Raw genomic sequence first — 27,811 nt, 5'->3', positions numbered from 1 at the left:
TCCTGCCAGGATTTAAACCAAAGCATTTCTGGGATCAGCCTGGAGTTTGGGAGCATGGGGATGTTCTGGTTTCCTGAGGAAGATGATGGTCCCCCATCCCTCAGCCTTCCCTGGCTGTCCTCAGTGTCCTTTCTCAGGTGGCCCAGGCTCCAGACAGGATAGATAATCTCTGCCAGCCCAGGGGTTCCCTGAGCCCAATGGGAAAATGGAATAGAAAGAGAAAAAACCCCTCTGAATCCCCAGCAATGACCCCTCTGCCTCCGTCTCTCCCAAAGACATCCCGGTGTCGCTGCCCGTCCAGTGCACGGAGGATGTGGGGACAGGGGACGGCCAGAGATCACCTGAGAGCCACCAAAACCACCCAGGAACTCCAACATCCTCCACACCCCACCTGGAGGGCTCTGCCTGTCCCATGGGACAGCCCTGGGCCACCAAGAGGCTCCCCCTGAGCCCTGGGCACGGCGCAGGAGCTGCAGGTCCTGGCAGCACCAAGGGGGACAAGGGGGAAGCGCCCGCCCAGAGGAGAACCTGGATCCTCCCGGTGCCCTGGGAAGGAGGGAGAGCTCCCTGCAGCCCTCAGGAGCTGGAGACACTAAACCCAGGGCCTGGGGGCTCCTTCCCGAATCTCCTGGATCTCTACGAAGCCCCAGAAGCGCTTGAGAGGGAAGAGGCTGCCAGGGATGTGGCTCTGGTGGAGATCCGAGGGCCTGTGAAGGTAACGGGGGAGGCTGGGGGGAGTTTGAGCACCAGGGACCCTTCATCCTCCTCTCCATCAGCCCTGGGCACATGGGAAGTGTGGCCGAGTGGGGTTAGTTCCTGAAAAACTCTCTGGGCACCCCATTTTCTGGTTCCCAGGGGATTTGGGCATGGAAAAGCCCCTGAGGTCCGGCTGTCCAGCCAGGATATCCCACCTGTGACCCTCAGGGAGGCTTTGGGGATCCCTTGGAGGAGTCAGCTGGGGGAAAGTTCTCTCAACCTCCTTTGAATCTTCCAATTGAACAGCTCTAAAGTATTTCCTTCATTCTCTCTAATCTCCACACCCCAAAACACATTTCTTAGTAATTCCAAACAATTCCTGTCATTCTGAAAGGATTTCTCCAGACCTCCCTGAGCTCTGGCCCCTCCTGGTGAACCTCCACCCCAGTCCTGGCCTTCCCGCCCAGGGTCCCTGGATGCCAAATCCATTTCCTTTCATTCCTTTTCCCAAATGAAGCCCTTAAAAATCCCTTAATGGCTGCAGGGGCTGGGTATTCCCGGGGATAACTCTGATTTTGGGCTGGATTTGGGAGGGGGTTTTTGAAGGAGAAGGGGGAAGTGAGGCTGTGTCTGCTGGGCCCCATCAGTGTCAGATGACTATGGCACAGGGACAGGTGACAGATGTCCTCTAGTTTGCTGCTCAAAGCCCATTTTCCTGCTGTTTTGGCCCATGGGAAGCGCTGGGGGAGGTTCAGGAGCCACACGGACCTGGGATTGTCCAGTGGGATTTATGAAATGGGGCGAGCTCGAGCTCCCCCAGCTCCAGCCCAGCCCTTTTTGGGTGGGATCAGGCTCTGGGGGCTGGCCCAGGGCGCTCCTGGGGGTTTCTCTGTCCCAAAATCTCCCATTTCCTCACAGACCTGCTGGACTCCGGGCTGGGTGCTGGAGGAGGGGATGCTGAGCCCCAGCGCTGAGGCTGCCCCGGGCTGTGAGCTGTGCCAGGAGATTCTGCCCTCGGAGGCAGCGGGACACACAGAATATCTGAGCCACCTTCTGCTCCACCTCGAGTAGGACTCGTCCTCCCAGTGGGAAATCCGTGGATCTGCACCCTGAGCCATGGGACAGGATCTGGACATGTCCCATTTGCATGGGGGACAGACTCTGGACATCTCCACGGGACAGACTCTGGACATTTCCATAGGACAGACTTTGGATGTTTCCCATCTCCACGGGACAGACTCTGGACATCTCCACGGGACAGACTCTGGACATCTCCACGGGACAGACTCTGGACATTTCCATAGGACAGACTTTGGACGTTTCCCATTTCCACAGGACAAACTCTGGATGTTTCCATGGGACAGACTCTGGACATTTCCACAGGACAGAATCTGGACATTTCCCATTTCCACAGGGCAGACTCTGGATGTTTCCCATCTCCACAGACTGGCCCCAGCACTGAGGCTGCCCCGGGCTGTGAGCTGTGCCAGGAGATTCTGCCCTCGGAGGCAGCGGGACACACGGAATATCTGAGCCCCCTTCTGCTCCACCTGGAGTAGGACTCGTCCTCCCAAAGGGAAATCCATGGATCTGCACCCTGAGCCACGGGACAGACTCTGGACATTCCCATGGGACAGAATCTGGATGTTTCCATGGGACAGACTTTGGACATTTCCACAGGACAGACTCTGGACATTTCCCATCTCCATGGGACAGACTTTGGACGTTTCCCATTTCCACAGGACAGACTCTGAACATTTCCATGGAAAGACTCCGGACATTTCCACAGGACAGACCCTGGACATTCTAGACATTTCCCATCTCCATGGAACAGACTCTGGATATTTCCCATGTCCACGGGACAGACTCTGGGTGTTTTCACAGGACAGACTCTAGACATTTCCTGTTTCCATGGGAGAGACTCTGGATGTTTCCCATTTCCATGGGATGCACTCTGGACATTTCCAAGTTGGACTTGATGGCCTCAGGGGCTCCTGCAGCCCTTGGGCTGATGAGGATTCTGGGGTGCTGCTGCTGGTTTGGCCTGGGAGCAGTTTCCTCATTCCCTGTCCTTCTCCATTCTCCTGGGAATGTGGTCCCAGCTTTGGATCAGCCCGGGTGTGTTCTGTTATTGATCCCTGTGGATATTGAAGTTGACCCCATCCCGGGTCTGAAGGTGTGAGGAGGAGCTGCAACTGCTGGGAAAAGGGAATTCCTCAAAATTTACCTTTGACTGAGTGGAAATGAATCTTCCATAAACACTTAGGGATGCTTGGGAAGGCATGTCGGCTTTTTCTGGGAGTTTGGAAGGTTGGGTGGGAGAATCTCAAGGTTTTTGGGATCACTAAGAATTATTTTAATTCATTAAGAGGAATTTGAGGGTTTTATAGCATTTCCATCAGTGGCATCCAATTCCCAAAGGAATTCACTGCAACACTGATGAAATTGAAGCACAAAGCATCAGCTCCCAATCCTTCTTTTCCTTTGGAAAAACTCATCTCAGGCTTTTCTATTCTTTGCAAGTTTCTCCCAAAGTGGATTTGGCATCTCCTGTTTGAGGAAACTTGTGTTGAAATGAAGAGCCAGGTTTTCCTCTAATTCCAGGGATTGGGAAGATTTGGAATCTCCAGCTCAAACATCTCCTCTTTGGCAGCCAGAAAAGCCAGAAGTGAAGTTTCTTCCCCAAAACAGAGCCACATTAATGGATTTATTAATGACAAATTCCTGTGTGTCCCCAGGGTCCCTGGAACCATTTCGCAAGAGAAATCCCACAGCTTTCCTTTGCATCAGCATCTTTGACCTTGGATTCTCCATCCATGCGGGTGTTGGAGCTGCTTCCAGCCCTGGGTAGAACCAGGGCCTTTATTTCACTGAAAATGGGTTTTCTCAGGATTTTCTCAACGTTTTCTTGGGATTTTCTCAAGGTTTTCTCAAGGTTTTCTCTGGATTTTTTCTAGGTTTCTCCACACCACAATGAACTTTCCGACTGCCATCTCCTGCTCCTGTTTCCTCCTGTGGCTTCTCAAATTAATTTGGATTATTTAAAGATTATTTGAGTGTTTTATGCTCTTTTTAAGGGACAAACCCTCATTTCCCAGGCGAATCCCTGGAAGCTGCAGCCCCAAAGCTGGAGCAAGGACCCCACCAATTCATTCCCATGGATTGGAGCTGGCCAGGAGAAGGGATCCATCCTCACCCAGGAAATGGAATTCCCAAAGCAGGAGCACAGATGGTTTTTATCGGACTCAAAGCTCCTGGTGTGGGGCTGCTGCAGCTCCAAAATGCCCAAAATGTGGTGGAAAATGCCCTGGGAGCCTTTGGGCTGAGAAACGAGGGAATTTTTGAGTTTTTCCATCTCTGGGAGGGACAGCAGTGGAAGCTCCACCAGCCCAGCCTCCCTCAAGGACATTTTTAGTGTGGGGGTAATTAATCCCCCCCTCCAGATGTTCCCCAGGGATCTGGAGCTTCCCTTTGGGATCTGCAGGGCAGGAAGGTGCTGTGGCTCCAAAACAACTTTAATTGCAGGGTGCTGTGGGGCCGTGGGTGGGCTGTGGCTCCAGCCTGGCTCCAGGTGGGTGGGAGCTGTTTTGGAGCTGGGTCAGGGCTGGAAAATCAGGAATGGGTGAAATTGTGCCAGGAGAACGCAGGGAAGGGAGCCTCACTCTTGTTCTCAGGGATGGAGATGGTGCTGGTGCTCCTGGGGAAAACACAGCAGCAAAAACGCAGCTGGAAATGGGATTTTGGGTGGAAAATGTTCATTTTTGGGGGTTTCTAATTCAGGGTTTGGGCTGTGGGAGGGGGAAGGGGCTGCCCAAGTGCTGACACTGGGCCCTGGGTACAAATCTGTGCCCAAACAGCTCCAAATTCCAACATCCAAGTCCTTTGGGGCCACATTTTCAGAGGAGAAAACAGAAATGAGGGTGGGGTTTCATCCCTCTGATGGGAGACTGAGGTAAAAGGGAAATTTCCTGCCCAGGAATAGAATTTCTCTAAGGAAAAACTCTCTGGCTGCTGTGGCTGCCCCAAATCTTCTGGGAGCTGCTGGAAATGAGGGATGGGAGGGAGGAATCATCTGCAGCAGGAGCCCATCTGTGCCACCAGCGAGGATGGGGAGTCATTAACGCCTCTGTTAATTAATAACTGCCCCTCGATTTCATCCCTCGTTAGGGGAAGGGAAATGTTCCGTGATCCTGCTGTGTTTGGACACGAACTCAGGAGGCAGAGGCTGGAAATGGGATAAAGAAAATGAATTTCCAAGGAAGTCAGAGACTTCCAGGTGGTGTTTGGGGAAGAGTTGGAGGTGACAGCTCAACCCTCCCCAATTTCTGAACCTTTCCTGCTGGGACAAGGGGATTTTTGGGGAGCAAAAAAGGGCCAAGGGGATTTTGGGGGAGAAAAAAGGGTCAAGGAGACTTTTGGGGAGGAAAAAAGGGACAGGGGGATTTTTAGGGAGCAAAGAAAAAAAAAAAGGGTCAAGGGGATTTTTTGGGGGGCAAAAAAGGGACAAGGGGTAAAAAAAGGGACAAGGGGATTTTTGGGGAGGAAAAAGGGACAAGGGGACTTTTGGGGAGCAAAGGGTGGGGCTTGGCCTCGGCTGGGGGAAAAGGGGGGCGGAAGGTGGTGAAGGGGGCCAGGAGGGGATGAGGGGGGCTGAGGAGGAGGATGTTGGGGTTTGGGAGATTCCTGAGGGGATGAGCTGGGAGTGTCAGGATGGTGTTGGGAGGAACAGGATGGGTCTGGGGGGGTCAGGATGGTGCTGGGGGCGTCAGGATGGTGTTTGGGGGGTACCAGGATGATTTTGGGGAAGGTTGGGACAGTGCTGGGGTGGGGTCAGGATGGTTCTGGGGGTACCAGGATGGTGCTGGGAAAGTCAGGATGGTTTTAAGGGGGTCAGGATGGTGCTGGGGGTACCAAGATGGTTCTGGGGGGCAGGATGTTGTTTGGGGGGTCAGAATGATGCTGAGGGGAAGGTCAGGATGACCCTGAGGGGATGAGGATGGTGCTGAAGGTGATGCTGGGGAGGGATGGTGGAGGGGAACTGGGGGTGAAGCTGGAGAGGGCTGGGGGGTTTGAGGGGATTTGGGGGTGACATTGGAGAAGATCTGAGGGGGGAGGCTCGAGGGATCAAGAGATGGTGAGAAGCAGAGTCGGGGTGATGCTGAGGGGGGGTCAGGAGTCAGGATGGTCCTGGGCAGGTACCAGGATGGTGTTGGTGGGGTCAGGATGGTGCTGGGTGGGTCAGGATGACCCTGGGGGAGGTCAGGATGCTGTTGAAGGTGATGCTGGGGAGGGATGGTGGAGGGGAGTTGGGGGTGAAGCTGGAGAGGGCTGGGGGGTCTGAGGGGATTTGAGGAGAGGGGATCAAGGGATGGTGCTGAAGCAGAGTTGGGGTGATGCTGGGGGGGGGGATCAGGATGGTGTTGGAGGGTACCACGATGGTGTTGGGGGGGGACAGGATGGTTTTGGGGGGTGGCAGGATGGCGCTGGAGGGGTCAGGATGGTGTTGAAGGTGATGCTGGGGAGGGATGCTGGAGGGGATTTGGGGGTGAAGCTGGAGAGGATCTGAGGGGGGAGGCTCGAGGGGATCAAGGGATAGTGAGAAGCAGAGTCGGGGTGGTGCTGGGGGGTCAGGAGTCAGGATGGTCCTGGGCAGGTACCAGGATGGTGCTGGGGGTGGGTCAGGATGGTGCTGGGGGGCACCGAGGGTGGGCGATGGCTCTGGGAGGGGGCACTGAACTGCCGGAGGGGCCGGGGGTGATGCTGGGGGGATAGGGATGAGAGGGGAATCGGGGTGAGGATCCCGGGGGCGATCAGGGGGATCCGGGGGCGCTGCTGCAGGCACGGGGGAGGGGGCAATGCCGGGGTTGGGTGGGGGCGCTGAGTGCTGAAGGGAATTGGGGTGAACGGGGGGGCTGGGGGTCAGCCGAGGGCAGGTGCTGCAGGGGGGATGGGGGCGATGCCGGGGGGCACCGGGAGGGTCCTGGGCACGGTTCAGAGGGGTCGGAGCGGGGCCGGGGAGGGAATCGGGGCGGGGGGCGCAGGGAACCCGCGGGCATCGCCCCTCCCGGCCCTGCCTCCTCCCCCTCCTCCTCCTCCTCCTCCTGCCGCTGCTGCCGCCGGCCTGGGCGGGGTTTGGCCCCGGCCCCGGCGATGCTGGAGCCGCTGTGAGCGGCACCGGCCCCCCCTGGCCCCCGCCCCGGGGGGGTGCCCGGGCCCAGCCATGCCCGCCGGCAGCACCGAGCCCGATGGCATCCTCAGCTACCAGGTGGGGCCGCGGGCGGGGGGCTCGCGGTGCCCCCGGGCCGGCCGGAGGATGCTCCGCGCCCGCTTCACTGCGGCATTTCCGACCGGGGCGGGAGAGGGGAGGGTTCTGCAGGGGGGGCGAGGGGAGCGCGGAGGGGTGAAGGGCATCGGCGGGGGGGGGGGGGGTGTCCGTGAATTGGGTGTCGGGGATGGGGGGGTCCGGCTGTGCAAAGGGGGGGGCGAGGGGCGCTCGAGGTGGGCGCAGGAGGGAGGGGAAGGGGGGGAAGGGCACCTGAGTGGGGCTGCTGGGGGGGCCTCAGCGAGCCCCCCCCAGCTCCTCCTGTGCATCTGCATCTGCCTGTGCCTCCCTCCCCCGGGCGGCTTTGGGAGAGGAGACAAAGGCCACTGTCCCCGCAGAGCCCCGCGTCACCCCGGCACTGTCCCCCAGTCACTGTCCCCCCGTTATCGTCCCCCCGTTATGGTCCCCCTGTCACTGCCACCCTGCACTGTCCCCTGTCACTGTCCCCCTGTCCCCCCCTCATTGTCCCCCTGTCATTGTACTCCCGTCACTGTCCCCCAGTCACTGTCCCCCTATCATTGCCACCTTGCGCTGTCCCCCCCGTCACTGTGCCCCCGTCACTGTCCCCCTCATCCCCCATCACTGTCCCCCTATCATTGTCCCCCCGTCACTGTCCCCTCCCGCCCCGTCACTGTCCCCCCCGTCACTGTCCCCCCGTCACTGCCACCCTGCACTGTCCCCCTCACCACTGTCTGCCCCGGTCACTGTCCCCGCCATCACTGTTCCACTGTCATTGCCACCCCATCACTGTCCCCTGTCACTGGCCCCGTGTCCCCCTTGTCACTGTCCCTCCATCAGTGTCCCTCCATTACTGTCCCCCGATCACTGCCACCCTGCACTGTCCCCCCATCACTGTTCCCCCTGTCACTGTCGCCTCTGTCACTGCCATCCCATCGCTGCCACCCCACACTATCCCCCCTGTCACTGTCCCCTGTCACTGCCCCACATTCTGGGGGTCTCAAGGGTTGTGCCCGGGCAGGAGGGGGCAGGGGACCCCTGGGCTGTTCCCCCTTGGGCTGTCCCTCCCCCTTTCAGCGTCTCCTTGTCCCTGTCCCCCCCGCCCCACACCCCAGGACTGTTGGGAGCTGCTCTGGGTGGGAATTAATTAATGAGAGGTTGGGAATTAACGATTCTGCCTGGAAATGACAGCGAGAATGGAGTTTATGTCCCCCCTGCCCTGTGGCCATGGTGTCCCGGGGATATCCTGGCTGTGACCAGAAGGTCCCTCCCCAGCCCCATTTTGGGGGTACAGAGACCCCTCCTCTCCCCCAGCCCCAGCCAGGGGGTCCCTGGGGGTGACACGGCCCAGGGGACCCCAGGGCTTTGTCCCAGGGGGATGGATTTGGGTCAGGGGGGTCTCTCTGCCACCTCAGCAGCCCCCAGGTCCCCCCTGTTACCCTCATCCCATCAGAACAGTGGGTCAGTTATTAATGAATTATTAATTATTAATTACACCTCGGGCCGGGTGAGTGACATCAATCCTGCCAGCGCTGCTGGTGGCCGCTCCTGGTGTGTCTTGGGCTGGGGCCAGGGGGGCTCAGGGCTGAGCCTCTGTTTGGGGCTTTTCCTCGTCCTCAATTACCCCAAAACATCCCCAGAGCAGGAGATTTCCATTCCTAACCTGAGGAGTCGCAGGGAGCCAGGGAAACTGAGGCAGAACCGCCAAGGATCCTTCTGAGGGACACAAAATCCCAACAAAATATGGATTTAGACAGGGGGACAGGACACACGTGAGGAGGCAGAGACTGGAAAATGGGATAAAATAATGAATTTCCAAGGAAGTCAGAGACTTCCAAGTGGTGTTTTGGGAAGAGCTGGAGGTGACAGCTCAACCCTCCCCAATTTCTGAACCTTCCCTCCTGGGACAAGGGGATTTTTAGGGAGCAAAAAAGGGCCAAGGGGATTTTTGGGGAGCAAAGGGCCGGGTTTGGCCTCAGCTGGGGGAAAAGGGGGTGGGAGGTGGTGGAGGGGGCCAGGAGCGGACTTGGGGTGGGAGGTTGTGGGGTTTGGGAGTTTCTTGAGGGGATGTGACATGGAGGGGGACCAAAATGGGTTATCCTGCCTTGCTCCAGCCATTCCTGATTTCATTCCTAGTAGCAACAATTCCTTTCAGTCTCCCCAGAAAACAACTCCCAGGCAGCCAAATTGATATCTTTTTCCTTAGAAAACAGCAAATTGAAACAACTCTGGCTGCTCTGAGACTCCAGGGTGAGCGATGCCAATCTCAGCATCTCCCTTGCAGCCCAGTTTGGATGATCTGGTGCTTGCCAGGCTGTCGACAGTGGAGGAGGATGGAGAGGCAAGGCTGGTGCCCATCCAGGCATCCTGGGATAACCCCTGCTTTGGGGCCATCCCCTTTTCTGCTCAATCCCACCCCAAACCCACGGCTCCATGGCCATAAATCCTCAAATCCCCCCAAATGTCCTTGGGGAAACAGCCTCTCCATCCCACCCCAAACCCATGGCTCCATGGCCATAAATCCTCAAATTCCCTGAATGTCTTTGGGGGAGCAGCCCCTCCATCCCACCCCAAACCCATGGCTCCATGGCCATAAATCCTCAAATTCCCTGAATGTCTTTGGGGGAGCAGCCCCTCCATCCCACCCCAAACCCATGGTTCCATGGCCATAAATCCTCAAATCCCCCCAAATGTCCTCGGGGGAACAGCTCCTCCCAGTCTGTCGCTCCAGGACACAAAATAAAACTGGAATCTCCAAGGTAAAAGAGAGGGAAGTTTAATTTCTGACTCCAACATTTATAGATTTCCAAAAGTGACCGCGGATTGGAGGGTGGCAGTGCCACCTCTCCAATGACACTGGACAAAACCAACAGCCCATCAAATTTCTCCTCCTCCATAAAAGAATGCAAATTCAATATTTACATAAAGTCCATAAGAAAGTTCATTACAAAAATATAAACATCAGAAGGCTTAAAAGAACTTAAAAAACCAGAACAACGCTGAGTGGCCTGACTGGGACCGGGGCAGTTTGAGGGGCAGCATTTCCCTTGCTGTGATTTCGGGGATGTGTCCAGGGAAGGGCCATGGGATGTCAGAGCATCCCACCGGTGCCACCTGCCCCTCCTAAAGCTCCTGGAGCCCCAATCCTGGTTAATCACCCTCAGTGGGGCTCCGAGCTTGGTCCCGGTGGGATTTTCCCTGCCCAGCCCTCGGTGTCACCTTCCCGGCCGGGTCATTCGACACCCGGGTCACCTTTCCGGGCAGGTGAGCTCTGCAGGGAGCTCATAAAGCAAACGAGTCTGGAGGATGGAGATGCCAGATTCGCTCAGCTCGGGTAGGCAGCAGAGCTGGAGAGGGAGGAGAGGAGGAATGGGGCTTGTCTGGTGTGAAAAACGCCAATCACTTGTTTTTAAAATTTTTGAAAGTTTAATAGTAATAAAATAGTTAAAAAGAATAGTGACACAATTAGAGTAATAACAATTTGGACAAATTGAATTAGGAAAATAAGAGACAATAAAAAACAAAGAGTTACGGACGTCCGGGTACCTTTTTCTGGGCATCATGAGCCTGAAAAAGGACCCCTGTTAACAGAGGATTAACCCTTAAGAACAATAGCCCGTTGCATATTCATACACTTCATACATGATGCATAAATTCCATTCAAACACAGGATTCCGTTTGGTCATTCCTAACAGTGCCTCCAAGGCGGGAAGAAGTTCCTTTCTTCTGATAAGAAGGCAATAAATTCCCTTTCTCTGAAAGATTTAGGTGTCCTGTGGCTGCTATCTCGCTGCGAGTCCTTTCTGTTAAACAAAGCATCTTACATAGCATAGTTTATGTTTTAACAATTTTTATAACCTAAAACTATATTTAACACAGTACTTAAGAAAATTAATACAGCATTATTTTCTAACACAACACATATAGTATTAATTTTAATATTTGCGAAAAGCCAATCATAAAATACATGCATTTTTCACATCCGGAGCCCCTGTCCCGTGGCAGGACGGGCTCTGGATGATGAGGATCCCCCAAGGGATGGGGCTGGTGCCCAAGCGAGATCTTCCAGGAATTCCCTGATTTTCTGCAGGAAATTTGGATGGAAACAGCCCTGCCCATGATGTTTCTTTTCCTGACAGTTTGTGCCTTACTTTTTTGATCCTAACTTTTTTTTTGTCAAATTATTAAACCCTATATGCCTACATTATCCAAATCACTTATCATCAATACTTTCAATTAACCTTCCTCTACATCACCATCATCACTCCACAACCACCCCCAAAGACATAGAATTAACCCCAGAACTAACCCCCCCCCCAAAAAAAACCAAACAAAAATACAACCCATGATAATAAATCATCAACCAATCACCCACCAAATTTTATGTCCTTATAGCTTATAGAAAGCATGACACATGAGGATTCCCCAAGGGATAGGGCTTGTGCAAAGCAAGACCTTCCAGGAATTCCCTGATTTTCTGCAGGAAATTTGGATGGAAACCAGCCCTGCCCATGATGTTTCTTTTCCTGACAGTTTGTGCCTCACTTTTTTTATCTTGAAAAGTTTTTTCTTTCATCAAATAATTAAACCATATATCCCTACATTATCCAAATCACTTATCATCAATACTTTCAATTAACCTTCCTCTACATTTCCTATTATTAAAAAAAACAACCACCATCATCACTCCACAACCACCCCCAAAGACATAGAATTAACCCCAGAACTAACCCCCTCGCCCAAAAAACCCAAACAAAAATACAAACCATGATGATAAATCATCAACCAATCACCCACCAAATTTTATGTCCTTGTAACTTATAGAAAGCTTGTGCCAAAGCAAGACCTTCCAGGAATTCCCTGATTTTCTGCAGGAAACTGGGATGGAAACCAGCCCTGCCCATGATGTTTCTTTTCCTGACAGTTTGGACCTCACTTGCTCTTTGGGAATTTGGGTTTAAAATCCACCTCAATGCTGATTGTTCTTCCCCTGGCAGGATGTGGTGTTTTCACCTCATTCTGGAGAATTTTCCATAAACCAGAGCTGGGTTCTTCCCCTCCTCAGTGTTTTCTGAGCGTGGAGAATTTTAGGGAGTGTAAATAATCCTGGGTTTGGAACTCTGGATTCTGATCCTATCCATTTTTGTCTCTGGAGTTGAGGGGCACACGGTGCCACCTTGTCCTGAGGGAATCTGACCCCTGATCCAACCGGAGTCTCCCAAAACCGGGGATGGACACGAGGATGAAGGAATGGCCTGGATGGGAAGGGACCCACGAGGTCACAGCAGTGACAATGTGACCCTTTCTGGGAGAGTCCCAGGGGCTCTGCTGGGGCTGTTCATCCCCTGAGGGAGGGAAAACTCCCCCAAATCCTGCTGGAGCTTCCCTGGAGTGCAGGAGGGGAGGTTTGACAAAATGTCCTTTTGGGGAGAAAGAGCCTTGAATTGAGGGAGGATTGAATCTGCCCCTCTCAAATCCCTGTTTACTCCCACTGCCACAGCTGTGCTCAAATTTGCCATTTTATTAAAATTCCCATTTTAAATTGAGATTTATCGAGCTCTTTCACCCTGTGCCTTTTCCAGGGCTGGGGTTTAGTCCCTTTTGGTGTCTCTGGAGGGTGCTGGGAAGGGCAGGAGGGTGGTGATGGATGTCACCGGAGCGAGGACAGAAATCCTGTTCACTGCCACAGATGTGCTCAAATTTGCCACTTTATTAAAATTCCCATTTTAAATTGTCATTTATCCAGCCCTTTCACCCTGTGCCTTTTCCAGGGTTGGATTTAGTAGGTTTAATCCCTTTTGGTGTCTCTGGAGGGTGCTGGAAAGGGTGGGAGGGTAGTGATGGATGTCACCGGAGTGAGGACGGAAATCCTGTTCACTGCCACAGATGTGCTCAAATTTGCCACTTTATTAAAATTCCCATTTTAAATTGTCATTTATCCAGCCCTTTCACCCTGTGCCTTTTCCATGGTTGGGTTTAGTGGGTTTAGTCCCTTTTGGTGTCTCTGGAGGGAGCTGGGAAGGGCAGGAGGGTGGTGATGGATGTCACTGGAGTGAGGACAGAAGAGCCACTGGGCAGGAAAATCCGGCTGCTGGGCAATGTGGGGAGGGCAGGTCCAGAGCAGGCAGAGGAAGCGACACTGGAACTCTGGAATTGGTGCTCAGGCACCAGCAATCATTCCCAGCAGGATTATTTGCTCCTCTTCCTTATCAAACTCACCCATGCCTGGAGGGACCTAAAGGTTTCCATCCTTTGGTTAAAGCAGGAATTTGGGGGGAACAGATTCCCTGATATCCACTTGAAATCATAATCCATTATTTATTCTGCATTTTCCAATCACCTCATGGCATCATTGTCAATACAAGGGCAGTGTCTGCCTGGTGGGGTTGGAAACCTTCCTTACAGATTCGAGCTGTGGTTGATCTGAGCTGGTTCCCCATGCATGGGGGAGCTCTTGTTCCTGGAATTTCATCCAGCAGCTCCTCCAGTTCCCCCAGTTCCCTCAGGATTTTGCTCCTTTTCCACCTTCAGTTTCAGGAATTGAAATCTTGGTGTGATTTTTGTTGTTTGAATCATTTTTGGTCGCTGTGATGGCATCAAGGCAAGGTTGGACCTCATGCACCCAATCATCCCAAACCTTCCCTTTGAGCCTTTAGATGAGGAATTATTGGGGTGCTAATGGAAAATATGGGTTGTTGGGCTTTGCAGGGTGTTTGTTTTCATAGATTTTTATGGGATTTTGGTTTTCTTGGGTTGTCTGGGGGCACAAGGAGAGGAGTGGTGAGCAGTGGTGATTCTTTCCTTCAGTATTTGAAGCATAAAAGAATCATGGAATGGTTTGGGTTGGAAAACCATCGGACCATCCTACTCCACCCCTCTGTCATGGACAGGGATACCTGCTATGAGCCCAGGTTGCTCAGAAATCTCAGTTAAAAAATGGGAAATGCTGTTTTTCATGGGGAAATCCTTCTAAGGGGAGCCTGAGCCTCTGCAGGACCTTGAAAGATTTGGAGGTCATTGGTGACCATGACCTGTGGCCAAGAGCCACCCAGGGAGTCCTGCAGGAGCCACAATGAGACCAAAAGTGGCTCTTTTCCCCCACTTCCCCCAGGATTTTGCTCCTTTTCCACCTTCAGTTTCAGGAATTGAAATCTGGGTGTGGTTTTTGTTGTTTGAATAATTTTCGGTTGCCGCAATGGCATCAAGGCAAGGTTGGACCTCATCCACCCAATCGTCCCAAACCTTCCCTTTGAGCCTTTAAACGAGGAATAATTGGGAAATTGACAGAAAATATGGGTTGTTGGGCATTGTAGGGTGTTTGTTTGCACAGATGATGGGATTTTGGTTTTCTTGGGTTATCTGGGGGCACAAGGAAGGGGCAGGTGAGCAGTGGTGGTTCCTTCCTTTAGTATTTGCAGCATGAAAGAATCATGGAATGTTTTGGGTTGGAAAACCATCCTGCTCCGCCCCTCTGCCATGGACAGGGGTACTTCCCATGAGCCCAGGTTGCTCAGAAATCTCAATTAAAAGATGGGAAATGCTGTTTGCTATGGGGAACTTGCACCAAGGGGAGCCTGAGCCTCTGCAGAACCTTGAAAGATTAGTGACCACGTCCTGTGGCCAAGAGCCACCCAGGGAGTTCTGCAGGAGCCACAATGAGACCAAAAGTGGCTCTTTCCCCCCAGCTTGGAAATCCCTGTGTATTTTTTCCTTTTTTAAGAAATCAACTACAAAAACAAAGAAAAGGGTTGAGTACTTTTAGGTCTGAAATGCCCAAATTTGGGTCTGAGGTCCCTCTCCCCCCCACAGTAACCATTCCAGACTCCCATCGTGTACAACACGGATGGGTTTATTTGGGATTGGGAAAAGAACCTTCCACAAATCCTTGTGTGTTGGGCTGTGCCTGGAGGAGAAGCCGTGATCCTCATGGAATGGTGGATGGACAGGGAGCTCCACAGACCCATCACCAAATTTTCCCTTCTTGTCCTCTTTAGAGACACGATGAGGAGGCTGTGATTGACCAGGGCAGGACGAGCAATGTGGTCAACATCCACTATGAGAAGGAGGAGCTGGAAGGTGAGATCTTGCTGAGAGCTTGCTGGGATTCTGCTGAGATCCTGCTGGGATCCTGCTGGAATTCTGCTGGGATTCTGCTGAGATCCTGCTGGGATCCTGCTGGGATCCTGCTGAGATCCTGCTGGGATCCTGCTGAGAACTTGTTGAGATCCTCCTGGGATTCTGCTGAGATCCTGTTGGGATCTTGCTGGGATCCTACTGAGATCCTGATGAGAACTTACTGGAATCCTGCTGAGGTCCCGCTGGGATCCCACTGAAATCCTGCTGAGATCCTGCTGAGATCCTGCTGGGATCCTGCTGAAAACCTGCTGGGATCCTGCTGAGATCCTGCTGGAGGAGCCACCAAGCCCTGGGAAAAAGTCCCTGAAATGTCCCTTGCCTGGTGTCGCATCAAGAGCAGCAAAATCTGTTGAGGTTCTTGGTTAAACAACAAATTATTGATTTATTTTTTATTGTAACGGCTTTTAAAGCCCTGATGGAGGCCCAGTGTGAAATGTGTCCATGGGGTTGGATAATTCCCATCTGCTTTTCCCACAGCAGCTGCTCCTGGCTTGGAGAGGGCAGGAGAATAATTTGATGTGGTGCAGATTCCCTGTTTCCCCCCTAGAGTTCATTGTCATGGAGCTCCTTTGATATTTCCTTCTTGCCTTCTGCCATAAAAAGATTTCAAAACTCTAATTATTGTGTTATCTCCTGCTTAATGAGCAAATCTGAGGGGTGGTGGTGTCGTCCAGTCCAGGCTGGAATTTGAGAAGGGTTTTGGTGCTTTCAGGGCACATTTAGGTGACCCCAAACCATCCCTTGGTGTGAAGCTTGAGTAAAATGGGCTTGGAAAAAAGGACAAGTCTGTCAAAGTCAGGGATCCACTGAAATTTACATTGAGGGAAGTTGCTGTGGGAGTTTTGGGTGTCTTGGTTTGGAAAGACAGGAGTCTGCTCAGGAAGGCAGGAGCCTCCCCTGAAATGGAGCCTCCCCACCCCTTCGAATTGCTATAAATTTTAAATTAAGGAGCTCTCAAAAATATGGGAGCAGGAAATAACAGTTCTTTAATAGGGAAGAGAAAAAAATTAAAAGGATAAAATAAACAATGCAGTACACTAGAACCCAGCCTGGCACCCTGTGGGTCAGGGTGTTGGTGGCAGTCCAATTGGAATTGTGGCTGCAGCCCTCCTGCAGTGTCAGGGGTGGTTCTGTTGGAGCAAGGGGGTTCTGAAGAGAAGGATGTATTCTCCCTCTGAAGATCCAGTGGAAGAAGAGACAGCTGCTGTTCCTCTGGGGAATCCAGTGGAGAAAACTGTGCTGGTGTCTCAAAAACCTCTGGATTATATCTGGGTAGCAATGCTTGGCTCCTCCCTCTGGGCGGAGCATCTCCCAATGGGATGTTATAGTTCTTATCAGTCATGCAGTGACATTCAATAGTCTGTTATCAGCAATGTCCCCTCCCAGGAGAGGTGTGAATGTGATCACTCACAGAGAGAGATAAAGCAAACTGCCCACTTGACAAAGGTCATCTGCCATACAGATGGCAATGGAAAACATCTTGCATTGCAATCTTCGGCATTGGGGTGTCCTGTGTGGGTCCTGGATGAACCTTGCGGGTCCCTGAGGAGCTGCCCTGTCTCTGTGACCTCCTCCTGCGGTGGCTGTGCTGGCTGAGCCACCAACATTGCCACCATCCTGTTTTCCCAGGCCACCGGACCCTGTACGTGGGCGTGCGGATGCCGCTGGTGCGCCAGAGCCACCGGCACCACCGCGCCCACAGCCAGAAGCACCGGAAACGGGAGCGCGAGAAGGACGCGGTGCCCGCCGAGCAGGGATACCACTGTAAGTCCTGCTGGGGTGCCCATCACGCCACTGCCAAGCCAGGTCCCTGGGGACACTTTGTGGGGCTGTTTTACCACGGAAAAGTGGCTTTGTTTTTTTAGCAAGGCTCTCCTTTTTCCAAATTTTTTCTGATTTTGCAATAAAATAAAATAAAGTAAAATAAAATAAAATAAAATAAAATAAAATAAAATAAAATAAAATAAAATAAAATATCTATAATGGATTTAGGGATTCTGGTGTAAAACTGGAGGTGTGGGGAAGGAAAGCAGTCCATCCTTATGGGATGGAGGCTCCACCTTCCCCTGTGAGAGCCCAGAGGGAGCCGTGGGAGAGAGGCCAGGCCAGCGTTTATGGCTGGACTGATCCCAGTGATGCCACTGGAATGTGAGTGTGCTGGGATGGATCCAGGCTCAGAAATGGGATGGGGAATCTCCTCCTGTCCCCAGACACCCCATCCCAGCGGGTCCAGTTCATTCTGGGCACCGAGGAGGATGAGCAGCACGTTCCTCATGACTTGTTCACGGAGCTGGATGAGATCTGCGTGAAGGAGGGGGAGGATGCCGAGTGGAAGGAGACGGCCAGGTAAATAAATCCCTTAGATTTGGGAATGACAGGAAGCTGTGCCAGGAGGGGTTTAGGTTGGACATTGGGAAAAGGTTCTTCCCCTGCTGGAACAGCTCCCTAGGAAATGGTCACAGCCTCAAGGCTGACAGAGATCCAGGAGTGTTTGGACAGAGCTCTCTGGGACATGGACTCAAATCTTTAGGTGGGATTTTGGGGTGTCTGGGCAGGGCCAGGGATAGGACTTGATGATCTTCGCGTGTCTCTTCCCACTTAGGAGATTCCATGGTTCTAGAGGTCAGAGAATGCTTGGTTTGGGGATCAGTGGGATTTTCGGGGTTATCCTGAGCCAGAAGTTGGACTTGATGGTCCTCATGGGTCCCTTCCAATTCCAGAGTTTCCATGATCCTGTGATCCTCATAGGTCCCTTCCACCTCTGGAATTGATTCCATGTTTCCAGAGGCCAGGGACAGCTCTAAGTGGGATTGTTGGGGTGTCCTGCACAGGGGTTGCACTCTGTGATCCTCGTGGGCCCTTTCCAGCTGAGGATATTCCAGGATTCTGTGATCCCTGCTGCCAGCTGTGGTGGCAGAGGAGTTCTCTGGGACATGGAACTTTCCCAGCTGCAGGAACTTCCTCCAGCCACTCCACGCTTTTATCCGAGGGGCTGCAGGGCTGGAGCCCTTTTCTCTCTGGTCAAATACACAGGTGGCTGAAGTTCGAGGAGGACGTGGAGGATGGGGGTGAGCGCTGGAGCAAACCCTACGTGGCCACGCTGTCCCTGCACAGCCTCTTTGAGCTGCGCAGCTGCATCATCAACGGCACCGTGCTGCTGGACGTGCGCGCCACCAGCGTCGAGGACATCGCCGGTACTGGGGGGAAATCCTGACTGGGGCTTGGGGCTCCCAGCTGGCCTGGTGGGGTTCTGTCTTGGTTTGGAAAGACAGGAGTCTGCTAAGGAAGGCAGGAGCCTCTCTGGAATGGAAAATATAAACCCCCTCCCTCTGAATTGCTATAAAATTTGAAATTAAGGGGCTCTCAGGCAACAAATAAGGGAGCAGGAAATAACAGTTTTTAATAGCAAAGAAGATAAAAGGATAAAATAATGCAGTAAACCAAAACAACACTGACAGAGTCAGAACTCAACCTGACACCCTGTGGGTCAGGGTGTTGGCAGCAGTCCCATTGGAAATGTGGCTCAGCCCTCCTGCAGTGTCAGGGGCGGTTCTGCTGGAGCAGGGATCCTGTAGGAAAGGATGGAGTCTTCCTCTGGGGAATCCAGTGGAGAAGCTGCGCTGGTGTTCCAGAATCTCCAGATTATATCTGGGTGGGAATGTTTGGCTCCTCCCTCTGGGCTCACATCTCCCAATGGGATGCTGTAGTTCTTATCAGCCAGGCAGTGACATTCAATAGCTGTTCTCAGCAGGTGTCCCCTCCTGAGAGAGGAGTGGGTGCGGAAGAGATGAGGAAAAACTGCCCACTTGACAAAAGACAACAGCCACACAGATGGTGATAGAACACATCTTGCCTTGCAATCTGGGACGAGTTCCTAGAATGGGAGTGGGCTCCAGGTGTGCAGCTCTTGCTGGCAGTGTGGGGTCCTTTGGAAAGTGATTTTTGGGTTAGAGAGAGACCGGATCAAAGTTCTGCAGCAAAAAAAGAGAATATTTTGCAGTAAAAGGGAGAATATTCTGTAGTAAAAAAAGAGATCATTGTGCAGGAAAAGGGAGAATATTCTGCAGTAAAAGGAGAATATTCTGCCTTTTACTGCAGTACTTTACTTTACTTTACTTTACTTTTTCCTTTACTTTTCTCAGTAAAAAGGAGAAGTGTTCTGCAGCAAAAAGAAGACTATTCTGCAGTAAAAGGCGAATATTCTGGAGCAAAAAAGAGAATATTCTGCAGTAAAATGAGAGTATTCTGCAGCAAAAATGAGAATATTCTGCAGTAAAAGGGAGAATGTTCTGCAGCAAAAAAGGAGGACATCCTGCACATTTTGAGTATTCCAGAACCTGGCTGTTTATCTCTCCCTAGGAGCTGACGCTGACCCTTGTTCAATAATTACTCACTCCAAGCCATTTCCTCGCATTACTCTGATTCCATTTTCCCTCCACACACCAGGGTTCAGGGCTTTAGGGGCAGAGTGGCTCAGGCCGGGCAGGTCCATGCTCTGACCTGGTGTCCCTGTCCCCCCAGACCTGATCCTGGCCCAGCAGGAGCCGTCGCCGGAGTTCGACGAGCGCACGCGGGCCAAGGTCCGGGAGGTGCTGCTGAAGAAGCACCACCACCAGAACGAGAGGAAGAGGAACAACCTCCTGCCCATCGTGCGCTCCTTCGCTGATGTCAGCAAGAAACAGGACTTGCACCTGCTGGAGAAGCCAGGTGAGGTTCTGCGGGGTTTGGGGCTGGGTGAGGTTCTGCATGGTTTGAACCAGGTGAGGTTCTGCATGGTTTAGAGCCAGGTGAGGTTCTGTGTGGTTTGGGGCCAGGTGAATTTCTGTGGTGTTTGGAGACAGGTGAGGTCCTGCAGGTATGGAACCAAGTGAGGTTCTGTGGGGCTTGGAACTAGGTGAGGTTCTGCATGGTTCGGAGGAAGCTGATGTTCTGTGTGGCTTGGAGCCAGGTGAGGTTCTGTGGGGTTTGGAACCACCAGGTGAAGTCCTCCAGGACTTGAGGTCAGATGAGGTTTTTGCCAGGTTTTAGCACCAGCTGGAGGTTTCTGCCAAGCTTTATCACAAGGTGAAGGTTTCTCCAGGGATTTGACACCAGGTGAGGTGTTCTCCAGGCTTTGGCACCACATGGGGGTTTCTGGGTGACTTTGCCCCCATTAGACTTGTTCTGGCAAATAACAAACACCCCAACTCCTCCTTTTCCTCCCTTTCTGAGTGTTTTTCTCTTCCCTCACAGCCCAAACCCTCACCCCTCACCCTTCTCCCACCACTGCAGAAGCTAAAAATGGGGTGACCCCTGAGACCAGTGCCATGGACCTGAGCAAGGTGAGACCCCTGCACCTCTCCCACTCCTCCAGGGGGGTGAGAGGGACCTTGGGGGACCCCTGAGGGTTTCATTTTTGGGGGATTCCCTGAGAATGGCTGGTCCTGCCCAGGCGGAGCTGCACTTCATGAAGAAGATCCCCAGTGGAGCAGAGGCGTCCAACGTGCTGGTGGGAGAGCTGGATTTCCTCCACCAGCCCCTCGTGGCCTTTGTCCGCCTGACCCCGGCCGTGCTCCTGTCGGGAATGACAGAAGTTCCCATCCCAACAAGGTCAGAAGGAGAAGCACAAATTTTTATTTAAAAAAACCCCAAACCCACCTGAAATCACCCCACGATTTGGGGCCCAAGGGAACAAGTGGGAGCTGCGTGTTTCTCCCATGCCACTCCTCACCTTCCCTCCATGCTGGATTTTTGAAACCTATGAACTAATTTCAATGAAATTGGCCCCAAAATGAGATTTGTGATTGGTTTTGGTGAGTAATTCAATCCATCGAGGAGGTGGGGAACCAATGTGTTTCCTCTTGAGGGCCCAGGGGTTTCCCTGGGTGCTCTTGGAGTGAAGCCACATTCCCTTCTCTCAGTTTGGTTTTCCTTGTCCAGGTTCCTGTTTGTTCTGCTGGGGCCAGGAGGAAAAGCCCATCAGTACCACGAGATCGGCAGGTCCATGGCCACCACCATGACGGATGAGGTGGGATCAGATAAGGGGGATCTCGGGGTCACTTCTGGGGTTCTTCACTATTGTCTGTCCCTGGAGCAGTGAGGAAGAGGATTTGCTGTCCCAGCCCTTCCTTCACACCCCAAACGAGGCAGATTTACATCACCCCAAATCCCGGGGGCTGAAATCCCCTCTGGGTGCATCTCACATCCCATCTTTCCCTAGGGGGTGCCCAGGACATTGTCCCCAGTGGTGGCATTGCCCAGGCCAGAACTTCACAGAATCACAGAATCAATCACACAATCACAGAATAATGAGGTTGGAAGAGACCTCTAAGATCATCAAGTCCAACCTATGCCCAAACACCTCAACTAGACCAGAGCACCAAGTGCCATGTCCAGTCTTTCTTTAAACACGTGTCAGCACAGAAAGTCTAAAATCCTCAGCACCCAGAGCTCCAACATCTGCTCTTTGTGCCAACCCAATCTCAGCCCCCACTTCTCCCTCCAGCTCCATCCCAAGCCCCATCCCTGCCTTTCTGCCTGCTGGATTTTGGCAGGAAAGTGATTTTCCACACTTCTAATCAACCGCCCACCCGTAATCTCAGGGCTACCAACCAATTTTGGAAGCCTTCTCCACGGCCTCAGGTCAAAATGCAGCACTCTCCTGGCACTCAGGGTGTCACAGAATCACAGAATCAATCACAGAATCACAGAATTATGAGGTTGGAAGAGACCTCTAAGATCATCAAGTCCAACCTATGCCCTAACACCTCAACTAGACCATAGCACCAAGTGCCATGACCAGTCTTTTTTAAGCACATCCAGAGATGGTGATTGTACCACCTCCCTGGGAATAGCATTCCAGTGCTTTATTATTCTTTTGGTGAAAAAATTTTTCCTAATATCCAACCTGTACCTTCCCTGATGTAGCTTGAGACTGTGTCCTCTGGTTCTGTCAGTGCTGCCTGGTGGAAGAGACCAACCCCACCTGTCTCCAACCTCCCTTCAGGAAAGTGTAGAGAGCAATAAGTTCACCTCTAAGAGAGCCATAAGGTCACCTCTAAGAGACCCATAAGGTCACTGCTAAGAGGGCAATAAGGTTACCTCTAAGTCACCCCTAACTTCTCCCCTCTGAGCCAACACCTCCAGTGTGGCCATGAGGAGCTGGGCTGAAATCCCACCCAGGATTCATCCTGCACCTCATCCTCCCCACACCCAGGGCTGGCACCATCCCAGGGTGGCACTGCCAGGGTGGGAGAACTTCTCCTCAAAGCCATGAGGGACGGTGACCTCATGGAGGAGATGATTACAAGCACCACAATGCTCAGATTCTTCCTGCTGGGGGAACATTTCCAGCTGCCATTTCCAGCTGGAGATTTGGGGAAGATGATCCTGCCATAGCCAAAGGGGAGCTGCCCAGGTGAGGACACCTGGGGTGGGTTCTGCTCTCACTGGGGGTCTCCTCTGGGCAGGTTTTCCACGATGTTGCCTACAAAGCCAAGGACCGGGCTGACCTCGTGGCTGGCATTGATGAGTTCCTGGATCAGGTCACGGTGTTGCCTCCGGGAGAGTGGGACCCATCCATCCGGATCGAGCCCCCCAAAAACGTCCCCTCCCAGGTGGGTGCTGCAAGGGGGACAGGCAGCGCAACACCCCAAGTTCTGCTAAACTTGGGATTCCCAGTTTGGCACAGCCACACCCAGGCCAGGAGCACAGCAAGCTAGTGGTTAATGAAATACCTGAAAAATGCCAGTTTAGAGCTGAATTCCGTGCTCACAGGAAAAGAGGAAGATGCCGGGAGCTCTGGATGAGAGTTCTTCCCACAGCAAACCAGAGAAACACAGTGGTCCTGAACTGGAGCGGACTGGGAGGTGGGAGCTCTCCTGGTTTGGGCCCTTCTTCTGTTTTTCCCCCAAAATCTGAGCAGGCACCTCCCCTTCCAGCAGCTTCTGGGGTCACCTGGTTCAGTGAAAGGGCCCCACGATGTCCCCACGTTGCTGGGCAGGGGGGACATCTGGGAAGGTGGGAGATCTGGGCAAGAGGGACACCTGGGCAATGAGGAGGTCTGGGCAGGTGGGAGACCTGGGCAGGGAGGAGATCTGGGAAGGTGGGAGATCTGGGCAGGGGGCACACCTGGACATGTGGGAGGAGGTCTGGGAAAATGGGAGATCTGGGCAGGGGGAGATTTGAACAGTGAGGAGGTCTAGGAAGGTGGGAGATCTGGGCAAGAGGGACACCTGGGCAGTAAGGAGATCTGGGAAGGTGGGAGATCTGGGCAGGTGGGAGATCTGGGTAGGGGGGGACACCTGGGCAGGGAGGAGGAGGTTTGGGAAGGTGGGAGAGCTGGACAGGGAGGAGAGCTGGCAGGAGGGAGATCTGGGAAGGTGGGACATCTGGGCAGGGAGGAGACCTGGGCAGGGGGGACACCTAGGCAGGTGGCCCAGCCCCAGCATCAGCACACCAGGGTTTCCTGGCTTTGGGGCAGGGGCAAACACCTCCAGGTGAGGGCATTTTCTGCCCAAAGGAAACCAAAGGTGCTCTCCAAGAGAACAGCCTGGTGTTCCCTCCCTCCCTGCAGGCTCTTTGGGGGTCTGGTCCTGGACGTGAAGCGCAAGGCGCCGTGGTTCTGGAGCGACTTCAGGGACGGTCTGAGCCTGCAGTGCCTGGCGTCCTTCCTGTTCCTTTACTGTGCCTGCATGTCCCCCGTCATCACCTTCGGGGGCCTGCTGGGGGAGGCCACCCACGGCCACATTGTGAGCTCCTCTCTCTGTAGGGAGCGTGGGGAGGGGGAGACGCCCCAAAAGGACCCCCCTGGACTGGTGGGGAGTGTCCCTGCTCGTGGGGAGCGTTTGGAGCCCAAACCAGCCCCTGCCAACCCAACCCGCTGGTCCCTTCCAACCCAACCTGCTTCATAACCTTGGAAATCTCTTCGCTGCTGTGAATCTCCTTTGGGTTTTTGGTTTTTTTTTATCCCTAATGATTGATTTGCTCCCTGCTCCCTCTCTTCCCTGCCAGAGTGCCATGGAGTCACTGCTGGGAGCATCCATGACGGGCGTGGTTTATTCTCTCTTTGCTGGCCAACCCCTCACCATCCTCGGCAGCACTGGACCCGTCCTGGTCTTTGAGAAGATTCTCTACAAATTCTGCAAGTGAGATGTTTGTCTTCAGTTCTGGGGGAAAGATTTTTTTTTTTTTTTTGGGCAGGGAGGAGATGTTTTTCTAATTTTCTCCATGGGAATTGTCATATTTGTCTGCTGGGTCACAGAGGTCTTCTGCTGCTGCTGTTGCAAAGGAAGGGTGAGAATCCTTGAGCTTGGGGGCCATTTGGGGTTTTTGGCTTGGGGTAATTTGGGATTTTAGGGTTGTAAAGAAGCAGTTGGAGGAGGAGGAACCAGAGGCTCTGGATGGTTGCCCAAGAAAGCTGAAACAGATCACTCTGGTTTGGGAATGATGGAGGGTTTGTTTTCCAATGAGTACAAAATTCTAAACCTGGTTTTTGCTGGAAGAAGAAATAGATTTTGCCCAAATCTCCATGTAGTTCAAATGGAATACTTTGAGTTTTGCTGATTTTATTGAGCAAGTGGGAGCTTTTCCTAGGATATAGCTCTTTTCTATGATGGTCCTTTCATCTTGGTGACTTTGGTGTGGGATGAACCCCCCTCACCAGAATTAAACTTCTCGTTCACCCCCAAGCTGACTGTGGGTGACCAGGGCAAACCCAACTGGTTTTGGTGTCGTGGCTCTGGGGAAAATGGGAGAACCTTCCACAACCTCAATCAGCCTTCAAGACATTAAGAACACATCAATTCATGCTAATTAAACACTTGGCTTCTCCACCCACTGTGACGGTGTTCACAGGGGTTTTTGGATGAGGGAAGAGATGAGAATGTTGACTCCATGTTTCAGAAGGCTAGATTTATTATTTTATGATATATATTACATTAAAACTATACTAAAGGAATAGAAGAAAAAGTTTCATTAGAAGGCTTAGCTACGAATAGAATCAGAAAGAATGATAACAAAGGTTTGTGGCTCAGGCCCTGTGTCTGAGCCAGCTGGGCTGTGATTGGCCATTAATTACAAACAATCACATGAGACCAATCACAGATCCACCTGTTGCAATCCACATCAGCAGATAACCATTGTTTACATTTTGTTCCTGAGGCCTCTCAGCTTCTCAGGAGGAAAAAATCCTAAGGAAAGGGTTTTCCATAAAAGATGTCTGCGACAACCCACATCCTGCAACCTCAAGGACATGGAAACCTCACTTACCACCTGCAACCTCCACACCCTCTCCCATTGCTCCTAATTTTCTCTGGAGGAAGGCTCGGCTCTGAGGCCCATGCTGGCCTTTCCCCCAGGAGGTTTTGTGCTTTTCCAGGGACTACACGCTCTCCTACCTGTCCCTGCGGACGTGCATCGGGCTCTGGACCGCGTTCTTCTGCGTGGTGCTGGTGGCCACGGACGCCAGCTCCCTGGTGTGCTACATCACCCGCTTCACCGAGGAGGCCTTCGCCTCCCTCATCTGCATCATCTTCATCTACGAGGCCCTGGAGAAGCTGAGCCACCTGCGGGAGACCTTCCCCGTGCACATGCACAGCAAGCTGGACCTCCTCACTATCTATTAGTGGGTGTTCTCCTCCTCACCCTCCCTCAGGTGCCTCTGGGTCTGTCCCAGTGCTGTTCCCTCAGCCCTGTCCTGGTTTCCCCCCTCCAGCTGTAAGTGCGAGCCCCCAGCTCATCCCAGCAACGAGACCCTGCGGATCTGGCGGAGCAACGGGGTCAACGTGTCGGGAATCACCTGGGGAAACCTCACAGTGACCGTAAGTGCCCTGGGCCACCACTGCCTCAGGGAGGCCAGGTGCCAAAGCCACCTTCTTCAGGGCTGTGCTCTGAGAAGTCCCTGCTTAAATATCATGGGTACTTTTAGCCTGCTTGCTCCTGGGAAGGAGAGTCCAGGGGTGCCGAGCCTACCTGGTCCAACTCACCTGGTCCAGCCCCCCTGGTCCAGCCCATCTGATCCAGCTCACCTGATCCACTCCACCTGATCCAGTCCATCTGGTCCAGACCCCCTGATCCAGCCCCCCTGATCCAGCCCACCTGGTCCAGCCCACCTGGTCCAGCTCACTTTGTCCCCAACCTCAGGGACAAGAACTGTCCCCCTCAGCTTTGTGGGATCTGGATCAAGGTTAAGGGGGTGCTTTGATTTCTGGAACATTTGAAGGACTGAAGTTCCTGCCTGGAGGCAGTGATTGGCTCCCTTAATTGGTTCCTAATGACTCCAGGCCCTGCTGTCTGTAGGGTCTCGCATAAATTTGCATGTCTGAGCAGCCCCACAGGGATTGTTCCTGCAAGCAGAGCCCAGGTGTGGGATGGGGGCTCTCTGAGACATCTGCAGCCCCTTTTGGCCTTGTTCTGAGAGCTCTGACTGCAAAGGGACAATTTGTCTCTTTTTCCATCCCATGGTTGTCCCAGCCCTCCTTCCCTGGTCCCTCTTTATCCACAAATTTCCATCTTTTCCTCCTCCTCCAGTGTTTTCCTCAGCCATGGTGGAGCAGAGGATGTGCCATGGGTCTATGGTGTCCCACCACATCCTGCCTCTGCTCCCCTCTGTGTAATTCCAGCTCCACGTGTCACTTGTTCAGCTGCTGCTGCCCATATTTGCATTATATAAATATAGAAATATTTAAATATTTAAATACATAAACCTCTACATGTTTATATCACACATTGTGTTTAATACTATTTATATATTTTATATATCTCTAGTTATTTCTCTTTGAAATATTTATATTTATAAATACATATATATGTAGTATATTATATAGTATATAATATGTAATATACAATATATAATATATAGTATATAGTATATAATATTTATAAATATTTCTATTTATATGTAAATAGTAACACATTTATATTATTATATTATAATATAATAATATTGATATTGTATATTTCTATTTATTTATATATAAGTATGTACATATTTACATCATGCTGATACATTTATAATATATTCATATATTCATATTTATAACTCCTATGGCAGCTGCAGGGTCACAGATCTTGCACCAAGACCCTTCACCCCCCTGTTATCCCAGTTTTCCTCTGTGTCCTGATGCTCTGTTTCTCCAGGAATGTCGCTCCTTGCATGGGGAGTTCCACGGACCTGCCTGTGGACACAACGGCCCCTACGCACCCAACGTCCTCTTCTGGTGCTGCATCCTCTTCTTCTCCACCTTTGTCCTGTCAAGTTTGTTGAAGAAGTTTAAAACCAGCCGTTACTTCCCAACCAGAGTAGGTAGAAGGTGGTGGCTGGGGGCAGATTCCATGCTCCTTTCCCAAAATGCCATTCCTGGAGCACTGAAGGATTGGCCACCGCTCAGCCAGGCAGGGAAACGCTGACCTTGGGTGTCCCTGCCTTGTTTCCATGAGTGCGGAGAGGTTGTGGCATTCCCCACCTGCCTCACAACCTGTTCCAGAGTGATGGTTTTTGGCTCAGGCAGTGGGAAATCTGCTCTTCCAAATTTATTTATTTCTCTTCCCCTTCTGAGCATCATTTTCTGGAGTGGCATTCGAATGAGGAGTTGCCATGGAAAAACAGGAATGAATGATGCCTCAGTGCCTTATCCCCATTTTACCCACAAGCGTGGCACCTTCCTCATTTTTGGTATTTTTGTTAACGTCTGAATTAAAATTTGAATTTTCCCCCTAATT

At 52.3% G+C, this 27,811-nt stretch overlaps 1 protein-coding gene across 1 annotated transcript in view; it reads left to right on the top strand.

Moving 5' to 3' along the window:
- Window positions 1-6,837: 6,837 nt before the first annotated feature.
- Window positions 6,838-27,811, top strand: part of SLC4A8 (solute carrier family 4 member 8) — a 30,608-nt gene continuing 9,634 nt past the window's right edge. The window contains exons 1-16 of the mRNA XM_058822207.1: window positions 6,838-6,961; window positions 14,971-15,052; window positions 16,742-16,891; window positions 17,323-17,458; window positions 18,146-18,306; window positions 19,634-19,819; window positions 20,345-20,433; window positions 20,544-20,701; window positions 21,032-21,119; window positions 22,561-22,707; window positions 22,868-22,959; window positions 23,667-23,841; window positions 24,104-24,237; window positions 25,470-25,715; window positions 25,806-25,911; window positions 27,230-27,391. Coding sequence (XP_058678190.1) covers window positions 6,917-6,961; window positions 14,971-15,052; window positions 16,742-16,891; window positions 17,323-17,458; window positions 18,146-18,306; window positions 19,634-19,819; window positions 20,345-20,433; window positions 20,544-20,701; window positions 21,032-21,119; window positions 22,561-22,707; window positions 22,868-22,959; window positions 23,667-23,841; window positions 24,104-24,237; window positions 25,470-25,715; window positions 25,806-25,911; window positions 27,230-27,391 — 2,157 coding nt within the window. The 5' untranslated portion in view covers window positions 6,838-6,916. The remainder of the gene's footprint in view (window positions 6,962-14,970; window positions 15,053-16,741; window positions 16,892-17,322; window positions 17,459-18,145; window positions 18,307-19,633; window positions 19,820-20,344; window positions 20,434-20,543; window positions 20,702-21,031; window positions 21,120-22,560; window positions 22,708-22,867; window positions 22,960-23,666; window positions 23,842-24,103; window positions 24,238-25,469; window positions 25,716-25,805; window positions 25,912-27,229; window positions 27,392-27,811) is intronic.

Source organism: Ammospiza caudacuta, chromosome 31 (assembly GCF_027887145.1).
Source record: "Ammospiza caudacuta isolate bAmmCau1 chromosome 31, bAmmCau1.pri, whole genome shotgun sequence".
Lineage (NCBI taxonomy): Eukaryota > Metazoa > Chordata > Aves > Passeriformes > Passerellidae > Ammospiza > Ammospiza caudacuta.
Note: the sequence above shows the minus strand (reverse complement) of the source record. Positions and strands in the feature narration are given on the sequence as shown.